Genomic DNA, 26,703 nt, shown 5'->3' with positions numbered 1-26,703 from the left:
CATCCGTTTTGATGAGACAATCAAAGAGTTTGGTTTTATCAAAAACATAGATGAACCATGTGTTTACAAGAAGGTTAGTGGGAGCGCGGTAACATTTCTTGTATTGTATGTGGATGACATACTTCTTATAGGAAATGATATACCGATGCTACAATCAGTCAAAGTATGGCTATCAAAGAACTTCACCATGAAGGACTTGGGAGAAGCATCCTACATTCTCGGTATGAAGATCTATAGAGATAGATCTAGAAGAATGATAGGTCTTACCCAGGGTACATACATCCAGAAAGTGCTTAAAAGGTTTAGCATGGAAAACTCCAAAAGAGGTCTCATACCGATGAGCCATGGAGTGTCCCTTTCCGAAAAAATATCTCCTAAGGCACCTGAGGAAAGAGAGCGTATGAGTAAGATTCCTTATGCTTCAGCAATAGGATCTATCATGTACGCGATGTTGTGTACAAGGCCTGATGTTGCTTATTCAATTAGTGTGACGAGCAGATATCAGTCCAATCCAGGTGAAGACCATTGGAAAGCAGTGAAAAACATCCTTAAGTACTTGCGAAGGACTCAGGACATTTTTCTTGTTTTTGGTGGTGAATCTGAGTTGAAAATAGAGGGTTATACTGACTCTAGTTTTCAATCAGAAAGTGATAGCAAATCCATGTCAGGGTACGTGTTTACTCTGAATGGTGGTGCGATTAGTTGGAAGAGTTCCAAACAGTCTACAACGGCTGACTCCACAACGGAAGCAGAATATATAGCTGCAAGTGAGGCTGCAAAAGAAGCCGTTTGGATGAGCAAATTTATTTCTGAGTTCGGAGTTGTTCCTGGTGTTGAAGAGCCTATTGTGTTGTATTGTGATACAACGCAGCAATAGCACAACCCAAGGAATCTAGGTCTCATAGAAATTCCAAACATGTCCTGCGGCGCTTTCATCTGATTAGGGAGATTATTGAAAGAGGAGATGTCAACGTCGAGAGAGTTGACACACATAACAACGTAGCAGACCCACTCACAAAGCCACTTTCTCAGAGTCACTTTGATCGTCATAAAGACAAGATGGGTATTAGATACCAGAGTGATTGGCTTTATACAAGTGGAAGATTGAAAGAGATATGTCCTAAGTCCAATCATGTATGAGAATTTAGGAATAACTTTTATGTAATCTATTTTGATTTCATTGATATTAATAAAAGACTTGTTTTGTTTTTATTGCGGGCTCTATCTATTTAAATGTTTAAATAAGATTTACCATAGTTTAGAGTAAAGCTTTTTATGGATTGTGATGAGATCATAATAATGAGACCTAAAAGATGATAACTCTAAACTTAAATAGTTCCTGGTCGTAGGATTACTAACTGGTAATTAATAATCCGCAAAGATCGGTACATACTATGCTTGCTTCATTATGAAGGATGTCTGTTCTCATAAACATTTGTGTGGTGACACTATAGCTAAAATGTAGGTGCTTATTATAGAATAAGTTCACTGAACATGACTCACACAGCTGAACAACTGATAGAATTCACTCACGTGTTAGCAGTTGTTCACATAGTGATAGTTGTACAAGTATCCTTAGACTTGAGGTCATCATAGTCATCTTGTGTACACTGAACTATGCTTTGGTTTAGTTCTTAGTCTCAAGGGACAATTATAAGGGCTCTACTGGGTATAGGAATTCGTACACGAAGATAGTGTATGATCAATAAAGGATCTACCCCTTCCAGTGAAGGAAGAGAATGTTCAATGCTGATCCACTTATGCTAGTTCAGGAATCTCTGGCCAGAGTGAATGAAATTAGAAAGGAGTTTCTAATTTACATTAAATAGAACTAAGTATAGTGAATGGGAAAGCAAGTGATTAAATAAGATAGGCTTGACACAAGTTCCATGCCTTGTATTTAATCGTGACATTGCAGGGTAGAAGGAATTGATTGTACGGTAACTACTCGCTGAATAGGTTCTTGGTATTCTAAGCAGTAAATTTGTATTATCCGGATAGTCGCGATATGCTGAGAAGTATCCCTCACGATGTAGAACAAATATGATTAATTAATTAATCATATTTAATGAATTAGAGAATTTATATAAATAATAATAAAATAGTTTTATTATTATTTATTTCTACTACCGGCTTAATATTGAACCTACAGGGTCACACCATAAAAGAGAATGATTTAATGGTGGAGGAATTAATTAATAATGGCTGATAATTATTTATTTATGAAATAAATAATTAATTGGCAAATTTAATAATTGATTAAATGAGATTTAATTGATTATAAATTAATTAATAAAAGGTTCTTAATATTATTAATTAAGAATTTAATTTTTGGAAATTAAATCAAGTGAGAGAATTATTTCTAAAGAGTTTAGAAAAAGGATTAATAATTAAAAGGTGTTTTAATTATTAGTGAGAATAATAAAGGGTTAATAATAATAATATTTTATGGGAAAATTTTTAGCTGAAAATTTTGCCTATAAATATACTATTATAGACCATATTTTTGCCTCAACCAAAAAAATTTACAAAACCCTAATTCTCTCCATCTCCTCCTCCTTCATTACATCGTTTTCTTGGTGGATACCGGTGGAGTGCTTCACACTTGAGGAGCAGCTGCTAAGGATCTCCGTTCATCATTTTTGGATCGCCATTAAAAACCTCCATCTTTTCATTAACGTAAAGCTTCTTAAGGTAAACATACTGAACTATGAATTAAATATTATTTTTCGCATGGATCCTGCGGAGGGTTTCGGTTTTTTTTAAGATTTAAATTTATGTTTTCGCTGCGTTTATGTGCTAAAAACCCTTCACCTGGTAGCGATTCTACAGATTCAGATATTGTAAAAGGTCTTCTTTTGATGCTTGATGAGAATAATCGATGGGTTAATAGCTTTCGTATGGCTAGAGACCGGTTCAAAAATAATGAACCTGAGGAAGTTGAGTTGGAATTAATTTCAAGTAAAGCGGCGGATGGTAGATCTAATAATGTTGGACCTTCTAACGAGGTTGGTGCTTTGATTGTTGGTGACCTGGAAGACTCATGCGGAACCTGAGATATTGTTGTTCAGACAAAAACTAAACAGCTTCAGATGATTTTCGAGACCAATGCCCATTTCATGCCTTTACTGTATCCTTTACTTTTCCCTCATGGTGATGAAGGATTCCACTTGAAAATTTCATTAATGGGAAAAAATGGTGGTCCACCTCCTAAAGTTATTGAAGGTGATGATGATGGAGAGGAATCAAAACAGAGATGTTATGTTTCAATTTGGGAATATTATGCCTACAAACTCATGATCAGACTAACTGAAGGTACTACATTACTGTTATAAACGTTAAAAAAAATTGTCAATTTTATTATACTGTCATATAGGAATATAAATTGATGATATCTATATACAGATTGTTGATTGGTATTAATAAGATTTTAAAATTTATTCTATAGGATTAACTCCTCACTTGAGTGGTCGTGTATGGCAACAATATATTGTTGATGCATTCACCACAGTTGAACAGTACTGCTTGGAATGGATTATACGGAATCAAAAAACTATTCGATCTGATCTATACAATTCAATACGCGACTCCTTAAGAAAAGGTGATTTTGATACAACATGTCAAGGGAAGAATGTAATTTTATCTACTAAATTCACAGGTTCTCGGAGATATATGTCCTAGTATTTTAAGGACTCTCTTGCTATATGTCATAGTATTGGTCATCCATCATTCTTCTTGACAATGACCTGCATAACTAAATGGCCAGAAATTCAGAGTATGCTCCAACATATGTCGGGCGTTAATGTTGCAGATGCTCCGGATGTGGTTGCCCGTGTTTTTAAAATGAAGCTAGATCAATTGGTTGATTTAATAAAAAATCAAAATTACTTTGGAAGATGCACCTGCAACATTAACATGACTATTTTAACGCTTTTACAAAATAACCTGTAATAGTTGATTTTACACTATATTCTGTACTAACTTATTAAATTTTTGTAACAGTTATGTACGTGATTGAGTTCCAGAAAAGATGATTACCTCATGCTCATATGTTAATTTGGCTACATCCTGATGATCGTCCAAATACGATAGAGCAGATTGATGATTTGGTGTGTGCTGAAATCCCGCATAAGGAAACTGAACCGGCCGGGTACAATGCTGTTAAAAATTACATGATACATGAACCATGTGGACAGGATTTTTCATATTCTCCGTGTATGTCGGATGGAAAATGCGGTTGTCATTTCTCAAAGAGGTATATTCAAATCAATTACATGATACATGACCATGTGGACATACTTTTATGTATTTGTAATAAATTATCCAATGTTTTTTGGAAAAAAATATCATCATTATGATAAATATAAAAGGAGACCTAATTATATTTGTGTTTAAACCAATTTTACACATAGGTACAATGGTCACACATTCTTTGATGACTGTGGATTTCCAGTTTATCGGAGGAGAATGATGGGCAGGACTGTTGAGAAGAACAAGCAACAACTGGACAATCAATTTGTTGTACCTTATAATCGTGATCTGTTACTACGCTTTCAGTGTCCTATGAACTTGGAAATCTGTAACAATTATCGCTCTTTGAAATATCTATTCAAGTATTATTTGAAGGGACATGACACGGCAACAATGATGATACGGAGGAAAAACGGATTGCCTTTAAATTCAGAAAAGGGTAAAACCATTGATGAGGTGAGAAATTTTCTAGATGGTCGTTACGTTTGTGAATCTGAAGCTGCCTGGGAATTATTAGGATATGATATTCATTATCGTTATTCTTCCGTTGAGCGTTTGCCCATCCATGTAGAAGGAGGTAAAAATGTCACCTTCAATGTTAATGACACTTTGTAAGAAGTAGCAACTAAGGCATCAAACAGGAAAAGTAAGTTAGAAGCATGGTTTATGGCCAATAAAACTATTCCCGGTGCTCGGGATTACACTTACCAGTACTTCCCACGAGGTTTTACTTGGCTACCTGGGCAGTCTAAGTGGAAACAACGTGAAAAAGGAATTATCATCGGAAGGTTAACAGAAGTTTATACATCACAAGGAGATACATTTTTTTTAGAATGCTTCTTTTGTGCAATAAAGATGCAACTTATTTTCGTGATTTGAGAACTATTAATGGTCGAACATATAACACATATAAAGAATCATGTGAGGTACTTGGTCTCCTTAAGGATGACAATCAATGGCACTCTGCACTTCGAGAGCCTTTTAAGCTTCGTTCAATGTTTGTTCATATATTGACCAACTGTCCAGTAGCAGATCCTCTTAAATTGTGGACCAATAACGGGAATTTTTTATCTGATGACATTTTGTACAACAAACGGAAGAAGTACGGTAATGTGGAGCTCAAACTTTCCGACGCTGATTTGGAGAACTATACACTTGCAGGTACTTTTTAAATATAATTATTGACATATAGTTTATCTCCACATTTTTTACAAAATAATTAACTTCAACATATGAATGTTAACTGGAGTTTTTGATGATAATATGACAGAGGTAGAAAAGCTGTTAAATGGTGTTGGCAAGTCTCTAAAAGATTTTCCAAATATGCCATATCCTGGAGATATCTACATGCATAGTACAACTAACTGGCTAATTGAGGAGGAGACCGGATATTACAAGAATCAACAATTTGAAGAGCATTCCAATAACTTTCAGAGTTTAAATAGTGAGCAACTACATGTGTACAATTCAGTATTAGAAGCTGTAAATAAAGGAGAAGGATGTCTCTTTTTTGTATATGGTAGTGGTGGATGTGGAAAGACATTTCTATGGAAAACATTATGCTGTCGTTTGCGCAGTAAAGGCAAAATAGTACTTCCGGTAGCATCATCAGGCATAGCTGCAACACTTCTTCCGGGTGGTAGAACATCTCACTCTCGATTTCACATCCCGCTAAAATTGGATCGATACTTTGTGGCAGGTATTAAGCACAGATCTAACATTGCTGAATTAATAAAGAATACTAGTTTAGTCATATGAGACAAAGCTCTAATACATAATCGACATGCTTTTGAATCTGTTGATCGCTACTTTCGAGATATAATGGCATCAGTTCATCCTAGAAATAAGAATATTCCATTTGGCAGAATAACGGTTGTTTTTGGAGGCGATTTTCGGCAAATCTTGCATGTTATTCCAAAGGCTTCTAGAACAGAAGTTGTGCGATCTTCTATTAACCAGTCAAGCCTCTGGAACCATTGCAAAGTTTTTGTGCTCCACCAGAATATGCGTCTAGGATACGGTATGAATGCTGAAGAGAACCAGAAAATTGCAGAATTTGCAAATTGGGTTCTTGATGTTGGCGACGGCAAGGTGCAGAATATACATCCAGATAACATTTATAAGGATCCTAAAATCATCATTTCAAGGAAATATTTGGTGGAGAAGAAAACCAACGTAGTGAAAGATATTGTTGATGTCACCTATCCAGATTTTACGAAAAACTACACTACTGAATCCTATCTCAAGGAAAGAGCCATCTTCACGCCGATAAATGCAATTGTTGATAAAGTAAATTCTCATGTTTTAAATCTAATTCCAGGTATCACGCATTCTTACCTTAGCCAAGATTCTGTTGATACTGAGATAGGAAACGATGATAATGAGTATGAATCTTCTTTCCCAATTGAGTATCTCAATTTAATTAATATGCCTTCCATTCCAAAGCATAATTTGAAATTAAAGGTAGGAGCTGTAGTCATGTTGATGAGGAATCTTAACCAGATAATGGGTTTGTGTAATGGTACATGAATGGTTTTGACAAATGTTTGAAGAACAGTGTGGAGTGCCAACTGTTAACAGGATCCCATGCAGGCATAAAGGTTCTAATACCAAGGATCGAGATGGAACCGACTGATACACACTTTCCTTTTGTTTTCAAGAAAATTCAATTCCCTCTACAAATCTGTTTTGTAATGACAATAATCAAAAGCCAAGGTCAATCACTTCAGACCGTTGGGCTTTTCTAGCCAAGACCTGCATTTTCTCACGGACAACTGTATGTTGCCGTTTCAAGAGTCACTTCTCCAGATGGGTTGCATATTTTAATAGAAGGCGATAACGGGAAGACATGTAATTTTACTGCTAATGTGATATTTGACGAAGTGTTTTATAATCTTCCTGTATCAATATAGCATAATTGGTATTTTGATTCCATGTAATGTAGAGTGATATAGAAATTATGTTTTTCAGTTATCTTATCCTATTTTTATTAATCATAATCATTTACATGTGTATATCCTCTTACCACAATAAAAATTATATTTATATATCCAGCTCAGGAGTTGATAGGGATAAATAAATTATGATTGTATTATTAAATACTGCATTAATTGTACAAGCTGTGGGCTGCTAGGCCCAATAAAAAAAAGAGATATATGATACTCAGACCAGAAAGGTTAAGCCTGATGGACCAGATCAGGCCTGATGGAATAAAAAAGGCCCAAAAGCCCTGATTATTAATTAATTTCGTAATTAATTAATAAGGGACAAAACAGATGTTGAAAAGAGTCCCGATAAGGATATAAATCTTTGGAGATTAGCCTCAAGGGGACCTAAAAGGATAAGGAATCAGTTTTCTACTATCTAGGACTCCAAAGTCCATTCTAACTATGAGACTTGCCCACCAAGTCTCCTATACCAAGTCCAATTCAAGGACTCCCAACATCTATATAAGGGGCCTCACCCCACAAATCAGAACTACATTTTTTGGCTTGATTCTCTAATTCACAAAGATACGTAGGCATCTCGTAAAGGCAGATTGAGTCACGAAACACGAGAGCAGCCATTAAAGGCCTTGAGCTCCCGAATCTTAGTATTAAATACAGCAAATAATAACCTTAGTTTTTTATCCACAACATTTGGCGCCGTCTGTGGGACACACAACAACAACCATGGCGAGAACACGGAGAACAATTGGAGCTCTAGAGGAAGGAACACCATTGGAGGCAACCCAGGTGATTTCATCAACCGTGGAGGTTCCCCCCCATTCAACTTATGCATCTACTCAGGGGGAAGCCCAGACAGGGGCAACTCATCCTCAGCCACAAGGGACAACTCCCCCGACTATTCAAGGTACGAATCCTCAAGTTCAACAAATACATATACCTGTGAATTCTCGACCCGTCGGGTATGAATATTCAACTATTGTTACTACTAACCCCCCTTATGGGATGCCCCTTCACCCTGAGGTTGGAGGAAGTGGATATGTTGGGCGAAGCGAAGCACGAGGGCGGTCGCCCCCTGATATACGAGGTTTGGATCCTATCCCTGAGAATCGGGAATTTTCTGGTCCATACACTGAGAGAGACTCTGAATCTTCGGATGATGAAGTGGCCCCGAGAAGGAGGCGTCCTGGAAAAGAGCCAATGTCCGATGGAAGGCAACGCCCCCAAAGCACCCCAGGGGCGAATCCCCAAGAAGTGCAGGAAAAGATCAGGGCTCATGAGGCTGAAATCCAAAGGCTGAGGCGTGATTTGGAGGCTCACCAAGCCACCAGACCCCACATACCTCCTAGGGGGAGAAATCCTCCTCCTGTCATAGACCTGGATGGTCCGGTAAGAAGAAGGGCTGCTGTCCCAAGAACTGATCCAAGCAATCTCCTTCCCCTTGGAGATCCTGATGATCCAACTCCACCCTTCACAGAAGAGATAATGAATGCCCATATCTCAAGGAAATTCAAGATGCCCACTATCAAAGCCTATGATGGCACGGGAGACCCCGCTAATCATGTTAGGACATTCTCTAATGCACTGCTGCTGCAACCCGTGAATGATGCTATAAAATGTCGGGCCTTCCCTCAAACCCTGTCGGGTATGGCTCAAAGATGGTACAGTCGCCTACCCCCAAATTCTATTGGATCATTCAGAGAATTAAGTCAGGCTTTTATTAAGCAATTCATCAGTGGAAGAGTCCATGAGAAAAGTTCAGCATCTCTTATGAGTCTTGTGCAGGGAGCTAAGGAATCCTTAAGAGATTACCTGAATCGTTTCACAAAGGAGGCTTTAAAAGTCCCAGACCTTGATGATAAGGTAGCCATGATAGCACTGCAACAAGGAACTAGGGATGAGTTTTTCAAGATATCTTTGGCCAAACGACCCCCTGAGAGCATGTTGCAGCTCCAAGAGAGGGCAGGGAAGTATATCAAGGTTGAAGAGAGTATGAGGAAGATCGTAGTAAGTAATGAGCCCACTGGAGGCAAGAAACGAAAAACTGATTTGGAGTATATCGCTAAGGACAAATATCCTAGAACCGAACAAAACCCTGATTCAATCCCCAAGAAGGGAGGACCTGGGCAAAAGTTCACTGAATACGCTAAGCTGAATACTCCCAGAAGTCAGATTTTGATGGAGATTGAGAAAGACAGAGATATTCGCTGGCCTAAGCCCTTGAAGGCTGATCCCGCCAAGCTAGATAAGGGCAAGTATTGCAGGTTTCACAAAGATGTTGGCCATGACACCGATGAGTGTAGGCAATTGAAAGATGAAATTGAGTTTTTGATTCGAAAAGGAAGATTGAACAAGTATACTGGAGATGGAGGGGACAGAAATAATAATGGAAGGAAGAACTTTGAAGATCGTAGGAGGGACCAAGACGATCAGGGACGAAACCCCCAGCCTAGAGGACCAGTTATAAACACCATTTATGGAGGGCCGAGACCTCGAGGGCCTGTGATAAACACGATCTTTGGAGGTCCAACTGCTGCTGGATTGTCCAAAAATTCCAGAAAGGCATATGCTAGAGAGGTTATGCATATTGTTGGAGAAGCCCCGAAGAGGGCCAGGACAGAAGTAACATTGGCTTTTGATGATTCCGACCTAGAGGGTGTGAAGTTTCCCCATGACGACCCGCTGGTCATAACACCAATAATAGGAAATAGCCCGGTTAAGAGGGTCCTTGTGGATAATGGTGCTTCTGTGGATATCTTGCTCCACGACACCTTTCTAAGGATGGGGTATAACGACTCCCAGTTAACACCAACCGACATGCCGATATATGGATTTGCTGGAGTAGAATGTCCTGTGGAAGGGATAATCAAATTGCCAACCACCATAGGTACGGAGCCAAGGCAAGCAACGCAGATGCTGGATTTCGTGGTGGTAAAGGCTAGTTCAACTTATAATGCTATCATGGGGAGAACAGGGATACATGCCTTCAAGGCAGTCCCCTCTTCCTACCATTCAGTCATGAAGTTTCCCACCCGAAACGGGATTGGAGAAGAGAGAGGAGATCAAAAAATGGCTAGAAGCTGTTATGTGGCCTCTTTGAGGGCAGATGGAGTCGGGGGGCAGGTTCTTCCTATTGAAGATATGGATGTTCAAGAAAATGATGAGAATAGAGGAAGGCCAGCAGAAGAATTGGTCTCGGTTCCTTTATACCCCGAGAATCCTGAGAGGACGACTTTCATTGGAGCCACATTAGAGGAGCCCCTTAAAGGGAAGTTAGCGAAATTTTTGCAAGAAAATAGTGATGTGTTTGCATGGTCAGCAGCTGATATGCCAGGCATAGACCCGGAGTTAATTACTCACAAGCTAAATGTAGATCCAAGCCGGAAGACAGTGAAACAAAAGAAAAGAAATTTTGCCCCAGAAAGACAAGAGGCTATAAAGCAGGAAGTGGAAAAGCTCTTAGAGGCTGGTTTCATTGAGGAGATTCAATTTTCGGAGTGGTTAGCAAACCCTGTAATGGTGAAGAAGGCTAATGGAAAGTGGAGGATGTGTATAGACTTCACCGATTTGAATGATGCATGCCCCAAAGACTGTTTTCCGCTGCCTAGAATTGATACTTTGATTGACGCCACCGCTGGACATGAGATGCTGAGTTTCATGGATGGGTTTAGCGGATACAACCAGATCAAAATGCATAAGGATGACATTCCAAAGGTATCATTTATCACTGACTTTGGTGTTTATTGTTATCTTGTTATGGCGTTTGGTCTCAAGAATGCAGGAGCCACCTATCAAAGGTTGGTGAATAGAATTTTTAAGGATCTTATTGGTAAGACTATGGAAGTCTATGTTGATGACATGTTAGTCAAGAGTCTGGTAAAGACTGATCATATAGCCCATTTAAGGGAAGCTTTTGAGGTCCTGAGGTACCACAAGATGATGTTGAATCCGACGAAGTGTGCTTTCGGAGTAGGATCTGGAAAATTCTTGGGATTGATGGTCTCGAAGAGGGGAATTGAGGCAAACCCCGATAAAATAAAGGCAATCCTGGACATGGAACCCCCCAAAACTGTCAAGGATGTTCAGAAGCTCACAGGAAGGGTTGTTGCGTTAGGACGATTCATCTCCAAGTCAGGAGACAAGTGCTTGTCATTTTTCAAGTCACTAAAGAACATCAAAGACTTTGTATGGAGTGAGGAAAATCAGAAGGCATTTGAAGAGTTAAAGAAGTATATGGGCCAGGCCCCGTTGTTGGCCAAGCCAGTTCTGAATGAAGTTTTATTCTTGTACTTAGCTGTTTCGGAGAGCGCCTTGAGCGCCGTGTTGGTTAAGGAGGAACTGAAAGTCCAGAAACCCGTATACTATGTCAGCAAAATTTTGCATGGTGCTGAGTTGAATTATTCAGCCATTGAGAAATTCGTTTTAGCCTTGGTAATGGCTTCAAGAAAGTTGCGTCCTTATTTTCAAGCTCACCAAATTGAAGTACTAACAAATCAGCCACTGAGAAATATCATTCACAGTCCCAAGGCAAGTGGGAGACTGATTAAGTGGGCAATAGAGTTGGGAGAGTTCGATCTCAAGTATAAGCCACGTACGGCCATAAAAGCCCAGGCACTAGCTGACTTCGTGGTGGAATGTACCATACCCAACCAAGAAGTCGGGGGGCAGGAAGATACCATACCTCAAGACAAGGGAGTCGACAATGGGGACAAGGAGAAAGAATATTGGGTTCTCTATTTTGATGGAGCATCAAAAACAAATTCCAGTGGAGCAGGGTTGGTTTTGCAAAGCCCAGATGGATTCTTAATTGAGTATGCCATGAAACTAAACTTCCCAACCACAAACAATGAGGCAGAGTATGAAGCCCTGATTGCTGGCCTTGGTCTAGCTGGGACACTTAGAGTCAAAAATTTAAAGGTCCGTGGAGACTCGAAGTTGATCATATCCCAGGTAAAGGGAGAATTTGAGGCAAGGGATGATACGATGGCTAAGTATGTTCGCCTAGTAAGGGCTGTGATGACCCAATTTAATGAATGCCATGTTGAACACATTCCAAGGGAAGAAAATACTAAAGCGGATTCGCTATCAAAGTTTGCTTCATCTGAGATTGAAGAAAGTTCAGGAAGTGTGTACTTCCGTGTTTTGAAGACACGAAGCATAGATGTTAAGCTTGTGGCTCCCGTAGGCTTGGGAACGTCATGGATTGATCCCATCAAGGCTCACATTCAGACCGGTTGGTTGCCAAGTGATGCGATTGAGGCACGGAAGTTAACTGTTCGAGCACTAAGGTACTCTTTGATAGATGGGATCTTATATAAAAGATCTTTCGTGGTTCCTTACTTGAGGTGTCTCAGGCCCGATGAGGCACGCTTAGCTCTTGAAGAAGTGCATGAAGGTATTTGTGGACAACACTTGGGGGGCAGGGCCTTGGCTCATAAGATAACTCGTTTAGGCTTCTATTGGCCAGAAATGATGGCTGATGCCAAAGAATATGTGAAGAAGTGTGATCGCTGTCAGAAGCACGCACCAGTTGTTAGACTACCCCCCGAGATGCTGACCTCTATCAACTCCCCAATCCCCTTTGCTATGTGGGGGATGGATATTCTAGGGCCTTTCCCTATGGCCACAGCACAAAGGAAGTTTCTGATGGTAGCCATTGATTATTTCACTAAGTGGATTGAAGCCAAGCCCTTGGCCAAAATCACAACTAAACAGGTTGCACAATTCCTGTGGGAAAACATTATGTGCCGATATGGAATTCCCCGTATCCTCGTCACTGACAATGGAACACAATTTAACAACGAGGAATTCAAGAAGTATTGTGAAGAAAATGAAATTGAGTTACGGTTCACCTCTGTGGCTCACCCACAAGCTAATGGGCAAGCAGAAGTAGCAAATCGAATAATCCTGGATGGATTAAAGAAAAGGATCGAGAAGTCAAGAAATAATTGGGTGGATGAGATACTTCCCATATTATGGGCCTATAGGACTACCTGTAGAGTTACGACAGGAGCAACTCCCTTCATGTTGGCGTATGGGGCAGAAGCAGTAGTTCCCGTGGAGATATCGCATTCCTCTCCAAGGATTCAGACTTTCAATGCTGTAGAAAATGAGGAAGGGCAGAGGTTAGCCCTGGATCTAATTGATGAAGTGCGAGATGAGGCACATGCAAAGATAGTAGAATATCAGAAAAAGGCTTCATTCTATTACAACCTAAGGGTTAAAGAGAGATTTTTTAAACAAGGAGATCTAGTCTTGAGAAAAATAGAGGCTTCTGGTGTTGGACAGAAAGGAAAGCTTGCCCCGAATTGGGAAGGGCCGTACAGAGTCAAGAGCGTTCAGGGTAGAGGAACCTACAAGCTGGAAACTATGGAAGGTTTTGAAGTCCCGAGGACCTGGCACGCACAAAACCTGAAGTTTTACTATGTGTAAGATAGGAGAAGTACGATTCTCACTTGTCATTGACAAGTAGGTTTAAAAGCACCTTGAAGCTTTGCTTGCATAGGATTTTATATTCCAGTAGAATTTACATTATCTAGTTATTGTTGATTAGGGTCGAACCCATGCTATGTAAGGTTTTGGAAAACCAGACTTCATATTAAAGAATTTGAAATTATTTCTATCTAAGGATGTTTAAGGTTCAAATGCATATTAAGATTGTAAAGATAAAACAGAAAAAGGCAAGAAAAGCAACATATAGAATACAAGCCCCGAAGGGTAATAAGTTCTGAATGCGATTAAGTCAATACATAGAAAGCCACAATGGGCCAAACAAGAAAAACAAAATACTCAAAGATCCTTGAAGAAGTCATCATCGATGTTTCCTTCATTGGCAGCAGAAGAAGGAACTGGAACATGATCAGCACCTCGAGGAGAAACAGCTTCGGCCTCAGCAGAAGAAGCAAGAATAGGAGAAAGAGGGATATCATCAAGAAGAGGCTCTTTCCCAGGAATATCAGGGACTGGATAGGCAGTAAGAGTCACCTCCGGAATCTTCTTCCCAATCTCCTCTACTATCTGCTCCCAACAGCTAGAAAAGGTCTCCGGGAAGTTAGCATCGTACTCAGCATTTAGGACATCCTGAAAGTCCTGAGATGCCTTATACTCAGCTATCACCTCAGCTCGGGCCCTTTGAGCATCCAGCTCCAGCTTACGAACTTTCTCCTTCTCGTCCGCCAGCTCCTTCTCTACCTCACGAAAACGAGTGAAGTTGGCCTCGGAAGCCTTGAGGTACCTATCCCTGTCCCTCTCAGCGATAGTTAGGCTGGTCCTCACATCCTTCAAATTGTGAAGGGCAGCCTGGAGATAGGTATTCATCTGCACGAACATATCAAAGTACAGTAAGTAATAATAAACAAAAAAAAACAGTTAAAAAAGGAAGAGGCTTACAGAAGCCACGGCCTGAGCACCCAGACGTTCAATCTGTAGGTCATCAGAAGACTCGACTATCTCAGCCCTGTCACGAGGCGTGATCACACTCTGAGACCAAACGGCGGCAGCCTCGGAACTCCCTACCACCGTATCCCTCCTCTGAAGGCCCCAAGTGACGGTGAAGGGAGAGTTATCTTCATCAAGGCTAGGAGGCCTCTGGGATAAAAAAGTAGGGACGGCCTCCTGAACCGTGACTGAAGGGCCGTCACCAATCCTAACCCGCTTGTCGCGGTGGCTCTCAACAGCAGAGCCCTTGGCGGCACGGGCCTCCCGCTTCTTGAAGATCGTGTCCAAAGCGGCCCTAGCTGCAGGCAAATACGAGCACGTAAGAAAAAGGACAAATAAAGAATGGAGGAAATGGAACAAAAAGGGGAAAGAAATACCCTCGGGACCAAGGTCACTTAGACCTACACCTTGCAAATTACCCTCTGAAAGGATGAGAGCGCAATGGTGCAAGTTATCAGCAGTAATGGCCTTGATGGCCGCATCCTCATCTATCCCCAATTTTAGGTCTCTTAAAGACCCGTCTATACTTTTTGAGAAGTTGGGCCTGAAAAAATGGTCCCAACCCTCCTCGGAATCCAGAAATATATAAAACCACTCACTCTTCCATGTTGGATACGAGTCGGGATTGGTGCCAGAAATAAAGCAGGAACGAGCCAAGGATCTATGAACTATTTTGACCCATCCTTGGTCCTCAGAAGCATTTACAAATTTAAATAAATAACGAAAGACACAAACATTTGGCTCAAAACCGTGTTTACGAGATTGGGCCATATAACAGTGAATAAAACGCCAAGAGTTGGGAGTGAGTTGGGTCGGACAGACTCGGGCCTCAGCCAAAAGGCGAAAAACAAAAGGATGAGGAGGTAGGCGAAAACCAGCATAGAAGGTTTCCTTATAGACCCGAATGGCCCCAGGTTTTGGGTAGCAGGCCCTATCATTTTGCCTGGAGCCTCGGCCCTATAAGGGTGGGAAATGCCAAAAAGGCGGGCTATGGTACCTACTTGATCTGGACCAAATCTAGAAGGATAATTATATGCATCTAAGTGTAACATGTTAGGAAAGGCTTGCCCAAATTCGGTTAAAAGATCCCTAAGAGAAATAACTGAGGAATGTACAAGAGATTTTTTACCTCGGCTGGCCCTAGAGGGACGGGCAACAGCTTGGGGGACATGGGAGTGAGATGAATCGGAATCCGCCATGGATGAAGACAAAAACCCAGGAAGCTCTTGAAAGTAAGTAAAGAAGATGAAGATTCAAACGGAATCTTCAAAATAAGCCCAGAAAGCGGCGGAGTAGAAAGCCGAAAATCGCTTGGAGGTGGCGATTCTTGAGAGACTAATTGCAGAGTTGAAATTTAGAAATTTTTGTGAAAGTGAAGTGTGAGAAATGAACTCACACTCCACCTCTTATATAGAGGAGCTCAAAGATGCACAAACGGGCCTGGGCCTAAGAAAAAGGCGGGAAGCCCATAAGATTTGAATTTTGAAAAGATTTAAAATCAAAGTTCAATGAATGAATCAAGGCTCGAACAGCCTCAACAACGCCCAGGAAGCATCTGTATTCAACAACGCTCAGGATACATCGTCCCTAGCCGTTGTTAGAAGTGTGGCTCCTAGGCGTGGTACAACAACGCCCAGGAAGCATCTGTATTCAACAACGCTCAGGATACATCGTCCCTAGCCGTTGTTAGAAGTGTGGCTCCTAGGCGTGGTACAACAACGCCCAGGAAGCATCTATATTCAACAACGCCCAGGACGCAAGTTTCCTAGACGTTGTTAGAAAACTGTCTCCTAGGCGTGGGTGCACAACGTCTAGGATCTATGAAAGCATCTGTCTTCAACAACGCCCAGGACGCAAGTTTCCTAGACGTTGTTAGAAAACTGTCTCCTAGGCGTGGGTGCACAACGTCTAGGATCTATGAAAGCATCTGTCTTAAACAACGCCCAGGACGCAAGTTTCCTAGACGTTGTTAGGAAACCGTCTCCTAGGCGTGGATCAACAACGCCCAGGAAGCATCAGCCTCCAACAACGCCCAGGACGCAAGTTTTCCTAGACGTTGTTAGGAAACTGTCTCCTAGGCGTGGATCAACAACGCCTAGGATGTATTGAGCAACAAAAATTTTGTTTTTCTGATTATTTAATTAGAAAAATAAGAAAATTCCTTAAATATTTTCTGAAAAATATTAATATTTTCAGAGATAAGGAATAAATCCAGAAAAATTAAAGGATAAATCCCAGAAATTAGGGAAAAAATCCAGAAATTCCTTAAATATTTTCAGAAAATAGGGAAAAATCCCAGAAAATTAGGGAAAATCCCAGAAAATTAGGGAAAATCCCAGAAATTAGGGAAAATCCCAGAAAATTAGGGAAAAATCCAGAAAATAAGGGAAGAATCCCGGAAATAAGGGAAAAATTCCTGGAAATTAAGATAATTCCTGAATAGAAGGGAAAATTCATTGTAAATGTGTAGGTCGCTCCACACTTTACGGAAAAATGAAACCCTGTAAGGGAACGAATAGACTTAACTTCTGCGAAACCTAATCGATGTTTCCCAAAAGTTGGGGGGCAAATGATAGGGATAAATAAATTATGATTGTATTATTAAATACTGCATTAATTGTACAAGCTGTGGGCTGCTAGGCCCAATAAAAAAAAGAGATATATGATACTCAGACCAGAAAGGTTAAGCCTGATGGACCAGATCAGGCCTGATGGAATAAAAAAGGCCCAAAAGCCCTGATTATTAATTAATTTCGTAATTAATTAATAAGGGACAAAACAGATGTTGAAAAGAGTCCCGATAAGGATATAAATCTTTGGAGATTAGCCTCAAGGGGACCTAAAAGGATAAGGAATCAGTTTTCTACTATCTAGGACTCCAAAGTCCATTCTAACTATGAGACTTGCCCACCAAGTCTCCTATACCAAGTCCAATTCAAGGACTCCCAACATCTATATAAGGGGCCTCACCCCACAAATCAGAACTACATTTTTTGGCTTGATTCTCTAATTCACAGAGATACGTAGGCATCTCGTAAAGGCAGATTGAGTCACGAAACACGAGAGCAGCCATTAAAGGCCTTGAGCTCCCGAATCTTAGTATTAAATACAGCAAATAATAACCTTAGTTTTTTATCCACAACAGGAGTCTATTTATATTTCATATATTTCTTATATTAACACAAAGAAAATTGTATTTCACATAATTCTATTTTTACAATGAATTAGCTAAAGACAGAAATTTTAAAAATTTATTTTAATAAAAAACACCTACAATTTTTATAAAAAAAATTGCAATGTTCCAGTTAAACGACTTTATGTATCTAGACTGATAATCAAGTAAACTATATTTTTTAGAGTAAATCAAGCTATTTAGAGGCCAAGCATATGAAGCCAAAAATGTAAAAAAAATATTAAGAGGTCATGGTATATCAATTTTGGACATTGTAATTAATTGCAATAATAGACAATATAAATGTAATGTTAATCAAATCTAGATTTGAAAATTTTATACAATATTTTTGTATATGATTGATAATCTCAAAGATCTGTCAACCCAAATCTCTCCATCATTAACGCTATTATGAAACATATCTCATACAGTATTTTCCTTAACAGATTTTTACTAATAAAAATATCGTTATAGATATACACAATGTTGTACACTGATCTCACCCAAGCAACTTATCTCTTTCAAGTAAGTCATTCTTTCACTCTGTAACAAATGTTTAGTTTTATGTGTCCATTAATATATTATTTTTATTTATTTTCTAGGATTTATTGAACCATAGCTAAAACATGGTTCATCAATTATCTGCTCTTAACACTTCATCAACTGCCTGGAGAGTGAAAGTACGAGTAACGAGAATGTGGTTGTCACTATCATCAACTGATACGTTGAAGGCATACAATTTTATATTGCTTGATGCTCATGTAAGTTTTTATACAAATGTATACTCGGAAATCCACATGTTGTTATTAACAACCAATGATATGCATGAGTATTTTGATATTTTCTTAACAGGACAGTCATGTACCAGCATTCGTGCATGCTAAGGACTGGCAAGCAATTTCCAATATTTTAGTTGAAGGAGGCGTGTATGTTATATCGAATTTTCATGTACGGGAAGCTATTGGATCTTTAAGGCCTACACATTCAAGAATTATGATACGGTTTTCACAACTCACAACCTTTGAGAAAATTGATATCGATGATTTCATGATACCTCTTCACAAGTTTGAGATAGGTGACATGAACAATTTATTTTGTGTTGCATCTGAACATGGAGATAATTTGGCTCCACCTTTCTCAACAGGTCAATAAAGCTATCTCATTTATATTTCCTGAATTTAATTGATATGTATTAATTCTACTATAATTTATTGTATATGTACTAAAATTTAAATTAATTTTGGTAGATATCATTGGTGTTGTTGAGGATTTTGAAAGAGTAAAGTCAATCAAAACAATCTGTGGTGACAAAGATATTGTCAAGTTTAGAATCACTGATGGGAGGTAGGTTAAAAATATATGAATATCCTAATTCTCTATCTGGGATAATAGCGGGTTAAAAATATGACTGTTTATATCGGATTTAATACAGGTATTCATATATGTTAGTGTTTGGACTGATATGGCGAAGAATATTGACAGATTGTATAACCAAGTTATGGAGGAACCAATTATAGCAATTGTAACAAGTACTAAGATGAAGATTTTCAGGAGTAAGGTCTATGATCTCAAAAAAACGTCAAACACGATATACTTGTCCATTGTTTCTGAAATTACCAATATACAATGGTGTACTATATACATATTTTAAAATTTGTCTTTGCAGACACTGTCTAATTTAGTACGCTGCCATCATCAAAAGTGTATTTCAATCTGGATAATGATTTAGTTCACTCAATGCGCCAAAGGTATAGTTTTCTTTGTACTATGCAATGAAATATACCGACCTTCTTGCATAAAAACAGATTAATTATACTAAGGTTTGAAGTTGCTTGAATGTAATAATTAATTCATATTTCATGTCATGTAGAGTTTTCAAAGTTTTTTTTAGCACTACTCATTAACCAGATGCTCATTATTATTTTTATGATCACAAAGAACTAAAGTTAGTGCATTCACTGTAGACTTGAGAATGAAGGCTACATTCCTCACCAGAATGTTAGACATACAACTGAATTTGTGAGTCATGTTCCACTAATCGAAATTGAACCAGTAATTGTGAACCCAACTCCTGAGTTACAGTTTGTCACATTGCATGAACTGGGGTTAAAGACAAATATTGATGATGTCAAGGTTTTGCTTTTTTAATCATTTATTTAAAATAGGCATCAAAGAATTTAGAAGATATATTATCATTTTTAATCCTGATATTTGAACGATGCAGTAAACTTTCCAATGTGCTGTGAAGATTATAGATGTGGAAGAGATTGCAAACTGGTGGTATAACAGCTATGCAAATTGCAACAATGAAGAGATTGAGCTTCCTGACAAGATAAAGTGTTTAATTTTTTACTATGCCCATATTTTTGTCGAAGTCCTATAAATTACATATTAATTACATAGATATGACAAGTGTTATATCATTGTTTGTAGGTATAGGATTATAGTAGTAGCAGAGGATGAATCAGCGGCATATGACTTCATCCTCATGGATTGTGCAGCCCAATGTTTATTGCATAAGACAGCCACTGAACTTCTTTCTAAGTACAAACTGGTGTGCTTTTTTAATTTTTATATAAGTAGTTGTTAAGTATTAGATTAACAGTAGATTAAATAATTCTGTGTAGTGATAGATTTAATTGTTTTTGGAGTTGCAGTGTGAAACTTATATTCTATATCCAGAATGCATAAGAAAGATTGTTAGAAAATAGGTTACTCTCAAAATAGAGATCAATGATGGCAATGTTCAGATCAAGAGCAAAATTTTTACCGCAACTGATATATATTCTGATGCTGGGTGTTTATCAACTAATAATTCATATACAATCAGCTCTTCTTCTAACAATTGACCTGTAAGTGTACAAACTAATGTCTTTTAATTTAAATAAACAATTAAAATTTGTAGATGGTTTACTGAAATGCTTAATTGATCTTTGTATTTTACAGGAACAATGAATATGGTACAATTAAAGGAACAGAAGAGCAACCAAATGGCGATTTTCAATTAAACTCATGGATTTTTTTGAAGTTCATCTTCAAATACTACATGTTTTATTTTTCTGCGTATTTTTATTTAAGTTTTTTTTCATCCAATAAATTTGTTGAACTATTTCTTAGCGGAGATTTCCTAGAATTTTCGATCCAACATTGTGTTCCTTTTAATGATAAAAGCTATTTGCGTATTATATCTCTTGAACTAAAATTTTGTCATTATTCTGTTTATTAGTTAACTATCTTTTGGATTAATTTAGATACATATGTAAATAGTAATCTGATTATTTGTGATTTTACTATCACTGTTAATTTTAATTTTATATAACATTTTATATGTATAATAATATCTTGGCTAAAATATTTATACAACCTTGCAGTCTAAACTATTACAATAGTTTTAGTTATTTAAAAGTTTACAACTTTTTGCAAAAGACACATCTCTACAATTTTTTACAAAAGACACATCTCTTCAATACTCTTTTATTTATTTTCTACACCTTTTTGCAAAAGACACATCTCTACAATTTTTTGCAAAAGACACATCTGTTGAACTCTTTTGTTTATTTATAAATTTCAGAAATCTTTTTACCATTTGTGATAGCTTTATTTTGTAATCATATATAGTCAACAACTGTTTTATACATCTAAGTATAATGGAACATGTTGAGCGTGTATGGAAATTTCCTCCTAATGGTTGGGTTAAGATCAATGTGCATAGTGAATTTATTCAAAATGTTCCTGAAGTCCATAATAGAAATAGTATTGGTGTTGTTGTAAAAGATGCAGGAGGTCATCTTCTTAGACTGACTTACGGCACAATTTCAGGCCTTACAAATCTGAATTCACGGTTATGGGCTATTGTACTAGGCATGCGTCGTGCATTCCAGGATTCATACGAGTGTGTTATCATCGAAACCGACAATATACACGCATATCGTGAATGCAAGTATCACAAAGAAGAAGGAATTACACCACATACTAGACAGACATTCAGACGTATTTTGTCAAGGCTTAATGATAATAATATCTATTATGAATTTAATTTGGTTCACCCTCATAGGAATGCAGTTGCGTGTCATTTGGCAACACTTGGCAGACAGAATTCACATGACCTTCGAACATTTGATAGGCCTGTTGCGGATATACAGAATTTCCTAAACGTAGATCTAGTTATTGGGTCAGACCAAGCAAGATTTCAAGACGTTGAGGGTGATGATCATGAACCAGCAATCGATGGTCAGGTTGTTCAAGCATAAAAAATCTTTGATCTTATATAAATTTTATGTATATAGTTTGTTTCATTCAGTTTATGTAAATTGTAATGTGATATAGTGCATGTAAGGAAAATATATATGCAGATAGAAGTAACTCTTGTGCAATGTATATATATAGTTTTAATAATATATAACTGAATAATTACCCAATTTTTATCTGCCCAAATGGTAGTTTTCATTTATGTTTATTTTTGCTAATTTGAACAATCATGATATTTGTATTCTGTGATGTGTTTTTAAAAAATATGTTGATGATTTTATATTAATCAATTTATAAAAAGCCTAAATTTTATGTACAATACATTTTATTAAAAATGGCAATAGTTTATTCATGGTGAATTTATTAAGAAAATAGTAAATGGCATACAAAATTGAAAGATAATTAAGATTTATGTAATAAAATGCATTGTTTAAAATTTAATTTATGATATATCTTTAATAATAAAGTCGTATTTAGGCGGACATGTAAATAACTACTATTTCAGTATGCATTTGTTTGAATGTTTTATTTTTAATAACCTAAAATCAATTCACTATTTAGTGTTTAACAATAATTTATGTAAAATTCACCACTTTTTAGGCGTATAATAATTATTTGTGTGATATTATCATAATTAAAAATTTAATATTTCCCCACATTTGTAAAACATTTATTAATTCGAGGATAGAGATTGAACCAATCGGCAAAAAATGGCTATTTAATTTCACAAAAAAATTCGTTATTTTATATGCTCCAAAAATATTAATATATGTTGAAATTGCAGAATTTTTTTTCATTTCGCATATTTTAAAATCTACTATTTACACACACACACATATATATATATAGTAGGCAGGATAAAAAAGAAAAATTGTAGGGTATATTTTTAAAATATATACTTACAAATTAAAATTTACATCACCCAATATTCCTGCAATTTAATTTTGTATAATTTGAATGTAATCAGGATTCTTGGAATCTTCATTAGTTCACACAATATGAAAAGTAATGAAATTTTATTAAAAAAAAATCGGTCCAAATAATACATACTTATAATTATTATAATTATATATTTTAATAAAAAATATGGCCATTGAACAGTGAATTCTAAAATAATTTCTAACTCCATTTGTATATATAATATATAATAATCAGTTTGTAGATTGGACATTAATAAGTTCTGTTTCTTGGACATATAATATTTATGATACTACAAAAATTTAATTATGGTAACTGACATATCAATATGTACCATGATTCATATGAATATATTATATAATCAATATGTAAAACAATATTATTCCTTTCATATGTATTCTTATTATTAGTTCAAAATAATCATTTATAATTAACATCATACTTATCATATGTTATTTGATTTTCTATTTGTAATAATGAAATTACAAAATATCTGTCATTTGGATGTAAATTGATTGTAAATATCAACTGCAATCAATTATCACTTCTATCATGTATATCACATAGCGGATTTTTTGGATTTTGAATTATAAGAACCTAATTATAAATATATGAGCAGCTATTATCATTGGCATATACAACACTTTAATTTAAACAGCTTTCTTTCAAGTAATTTTTCTTCGAGTTTTGTTGTTTATTCTATAAGATTTTCCATGTTCTAACGTTTGATCTTTGTTAAACATGCTATTTGATATAGATATAATTTACATCTCATTATTTGACAGTCTTTTCTGTAGATTCGAAGAAAAGATGTATGATAGTATGTCCTCCATTGATCCGTCACGTACTACATGGAAGATCAAGGTCCGTATAACCAAAATGTGGTCGTCCACTTCTGCATCCAAAGAAGGAAAAGATGCTCTGAAAGGATACAACTTGCTTTTGCTTGATGATGATGTAAATTTTTAAAATTGTCACTAATTGTTTATATGTTTCCATTATACATTAGTTTAAGTAGAAATCTAAAGAAATTTATTTATTATAGGACTTTCATATGCATGCTTTTGTATATGCTGATAATTGGAGATCCGTTGGCAAAGATATTGTTAAAGAATATGTTTACGTTATAACCAATTTCTATACAAGAGAGGCAAAGGGAACAATGAAGTCTACCACCTCGAAATATATTATAAATTTTTCTAATTATACGTCAGTTCAGAAGTTAATAGGCGATGACTTTATGATACCGAGACACAAATTTGAATTTGTTGACCTTGGTGAACTGTTTAATATTGCTTCCGGATATGAAAATGCTGAAAGCCCAGAATTTGCTACATGTCATAATACTAAGATTTCTTGCATAGTATATTTTTTTTTGTGGTGTTCTTATTTTTGTGCTACCATTTTTTACATTTATGCAGATATCATTGGTGTAGTGGAGGATTTTTGAGCCTGTGATACTGTTAGATACAATGTTTGGAAAGAGAGATATTGTGAAATTTCGAATTACTGATGGAAGGTTAGTTATCACTCTAAATTTTAAATCTCATTCAAATCTTGTGTTTAAATTGAAGAAGAATCTACTTATACATATATTCCATCTTAGGTACTCCCACAAGGTTAGTGTTTGGGGACAACTTGCTGGGGAGACTAATAAGAATTATGAGAAGGCTAAAAAGGATCACATTGCAATCGTCACAAGCTCCAAGCTTAAAATATATAAGAGTAACCTTTTCAAAATTATTGCTCTAATATAATTAATCTAGCTGAATCATTTTGTCAAGGACTATTTAACCTTTAATCAGAAAATTCTACGGGTTCAGTCCAAATTAGTACACTTCCTTCGTCAAAGATCTACCTCAATTTAGAAAATGATTATGTGAATGAAATGAAGATCAGGTATATATCTATGACAATCTATCCGCTTACATTACATTGAAACATTTACCAATTTTTATCAAATGTTCTTCACTAATAAGTTAACATGTTCTCAATGATCTAAGGCTATAGGAAGAAGGTTACAAACCAGCTTTCAACACACAAGGTTCTTCCATTCCAAGTTCACCAGTGCATGTATTGAAACTATAACAGTGCAACAGCTCAACCAGAAGACTAATTCTGATGACTTGGAGGTGATAAAATTCTGTTTTCAGTTCTACTTTTTTTCTAAGTTAGAATCTATAATTAGTGAAGTAAGTGAAATATCCGCTGTAGAAGAATCTGAAAACTGGTGGTATTTAAGCTGTATAAAATGTGAGGAAGATGCGTACAAGTATGAAGGAAGGTACAAATATTCAAAATATAGTTATATAGTACAATAAATAATTATGCATAGGTTATTTATTTAATGCCGAGTTTAATATTTGTTCTCTGCGTCTAACCAATCAGATACAAGATTGTTGTTCTTGCTGGTGATTCCAACGAGGCTTTTAACTTTGTACTAATGGACAAGCCTGTGAAGCGTATGGTTGGCCAAACTGCAACCAAGATGATACTAGACAATCCTAAGGTAAACATACGACTGTTTAAGTAAACTAACAGTCCTAACACCTTTTTCCAGTTTCAATGTAGTTTATCAATGCTTAAAATAAAATTAATATGTAGACTAAGATGGCTATCCCAAGAAAATCAAAGACATTGCTGGAAAGGAAGTTACATTTGTCATTCAGATAACTGACGATAATGTGAAGTTGAAAAGCCAAATCTATAAGGTCATTGACTGTTTTGATAAAGATTATTCAACCTCTTCTCCTTCTGATGCTACGGTGGCTGGTTTTGCTGTATCAAGTTCTTCTGAGGTAAACAGAAGACATATTAATGTTGTTAATTAACTGTTTAAGATATTCATTGTCCTAAATTATTTCTTCTTCTAGTCAAAATATGGTTGATCTATCAAATCATTCTAAAACTCCCAGCTCTGTTCACTCCACTTTGAAGAAAATAAAAATGGTATGATGCCTATTTTTTATAAGGTTTTATTCTTCATAGTTGATATTGGAATTTTGTTAAAGATGCTACAATTTTTTTTAAACAGGAAAAGTGAAAGAGGATGAAGAATTCTTCATCGAATTTGTCAAAATTGCAGCATTTGTTTCAATTAGAGGGAACTATCGTTAGTTCATAAAAAGTTCTATTTGCTTTCCCATTAAGAAGATTGCTTTAATTTGCTTTTCAAACTTATTTCTTTTTAGTATTGTTATAATTTCTTAATTTGTTGCGGATTCTTTGAGTAATGGAAGTTTTTCTTTAAGATTTCAAGATTTAATAATCCATTTATTTGGTATTTGTTTTACACTGCATATTTGACGTAATAGAGTAAGATCAACAATAATTATCTTTGCCAACAAATAAATCGCTCTAAGTTATAACATCCCAGACCTCTTTATTTCATAGAGGATCTGCCACGTATTGATTAACTAATTCATAGTGGAAGTATATATGTTTCTATGTTGAATATTATTAGTTATAACGGAATAATTCCAATATGTGGTCAATCCACACAATCTATTAAACTTGCTTTTATTCCTCCATTTTATCTGAATACTTATACCTATATAGTTTTTGTATAATTAGTCATACTTTTCTAATCTCCGTATATCACATATAAAGAAGTGTACGAAAGCTAAGAATCTGTTATATACTTATATAATGTTTGTGTAAAATAGTAGTTTCTCTTACCATTATTATGTAAGAGTTCAAAAGTTTGGTCATGTATCCACAAAATCTATTGAT

General features: G+C 36.6%; 2 protein-coding genes across 2 annotated transcripts; both read left to right on the top strand.

Moving 5' to 3' along the window:
* Window positions 1–2,900: 2,900 nt before the first annotated feature.
* On the top strand, window positions 2,901–6,009 carry LOC141674518 (uncharacterized). The gene is made up of 7 exons (XM_074481224.1): window positions 2,901–3,008; window positions 3,072–3,315; window positions 3,449–3,633; window positions 4,197–4,255; window positions 4,413–4,828; window positions 5,107–5,412; window positions 5,522–6,009. The coding sequence occupies exons 1-7, from the start codon at window positions 2,901–2,903 to the stop codon at window positions 6,007–6,009; spliced, it is 1,806 nt and encodes a 601-aa protein (XP_074337325.1).
* Window positions 6,010–6,072: 63 nt separating this feature from the next.
* LOC141674517 (uncharacterized) lies at window positions 6,073–6,780 on the top strand. Its single transcript, XM_074481223.1, has one exon. It carries the CDS (start codon window positions 6,073–6,075, stop codon window positions 6,778–6,780), a length of 708 nt encoding a protein of 235 aa, XP_074337324.1.
* Window positions 6,781–26,703: the final 19,923 nt, after the last annotated feature.

The sequence above is a fragment of the Apium graveolens genome, chromosome 7 (assembly GCF_009905375.1).
Source record: "Apium graveolens cultivar Ventura chromosome 7, ASM990537v1, whole genome shotgun sequence".
In the NCBI taxonomy this organism is placed as follows: domain Eukaryota; kingdom Viridiplantae; phylum Streptophyta; class Magnoliopsida; order Apiales; family Apiaceae; genus Apium; species Apium graveolens.
The sequence above is the reverse complement of the archived record's forward strand: the minus strand, read 5'-3'. Positions and strand labels throughout refer to the sequence as shown.

Coding starts and splice junctions, on each gene's coding strand:
- LOC141674517 (XM_074481223.1), top strand. CDS start 6,073: ATGGCATCAGTTCATCCTAGAAATAAGAATATTCCATTTGGCAGAATA.
- LOC141674518 (XM_074481224.1), top strand. CDS start 2,901: ATGGCTAGAGACCGGTTCAAAAATAATGAACCTGAGGAAGTTGAGTTG. Junction 3,316..3,448: donor CATGATCAGACTAACTGAAG/GTACTACATTAC, acceptor TTTATTCTATAG/GATTAACTCCTCACTTGAGT. Junction 4,256..4,412: donor GGTTGTCATTTCTCAAAGAG/GTATATTCAAAT, acceptor TTTTACACATAG/GTACAATGGTCACACATTCT.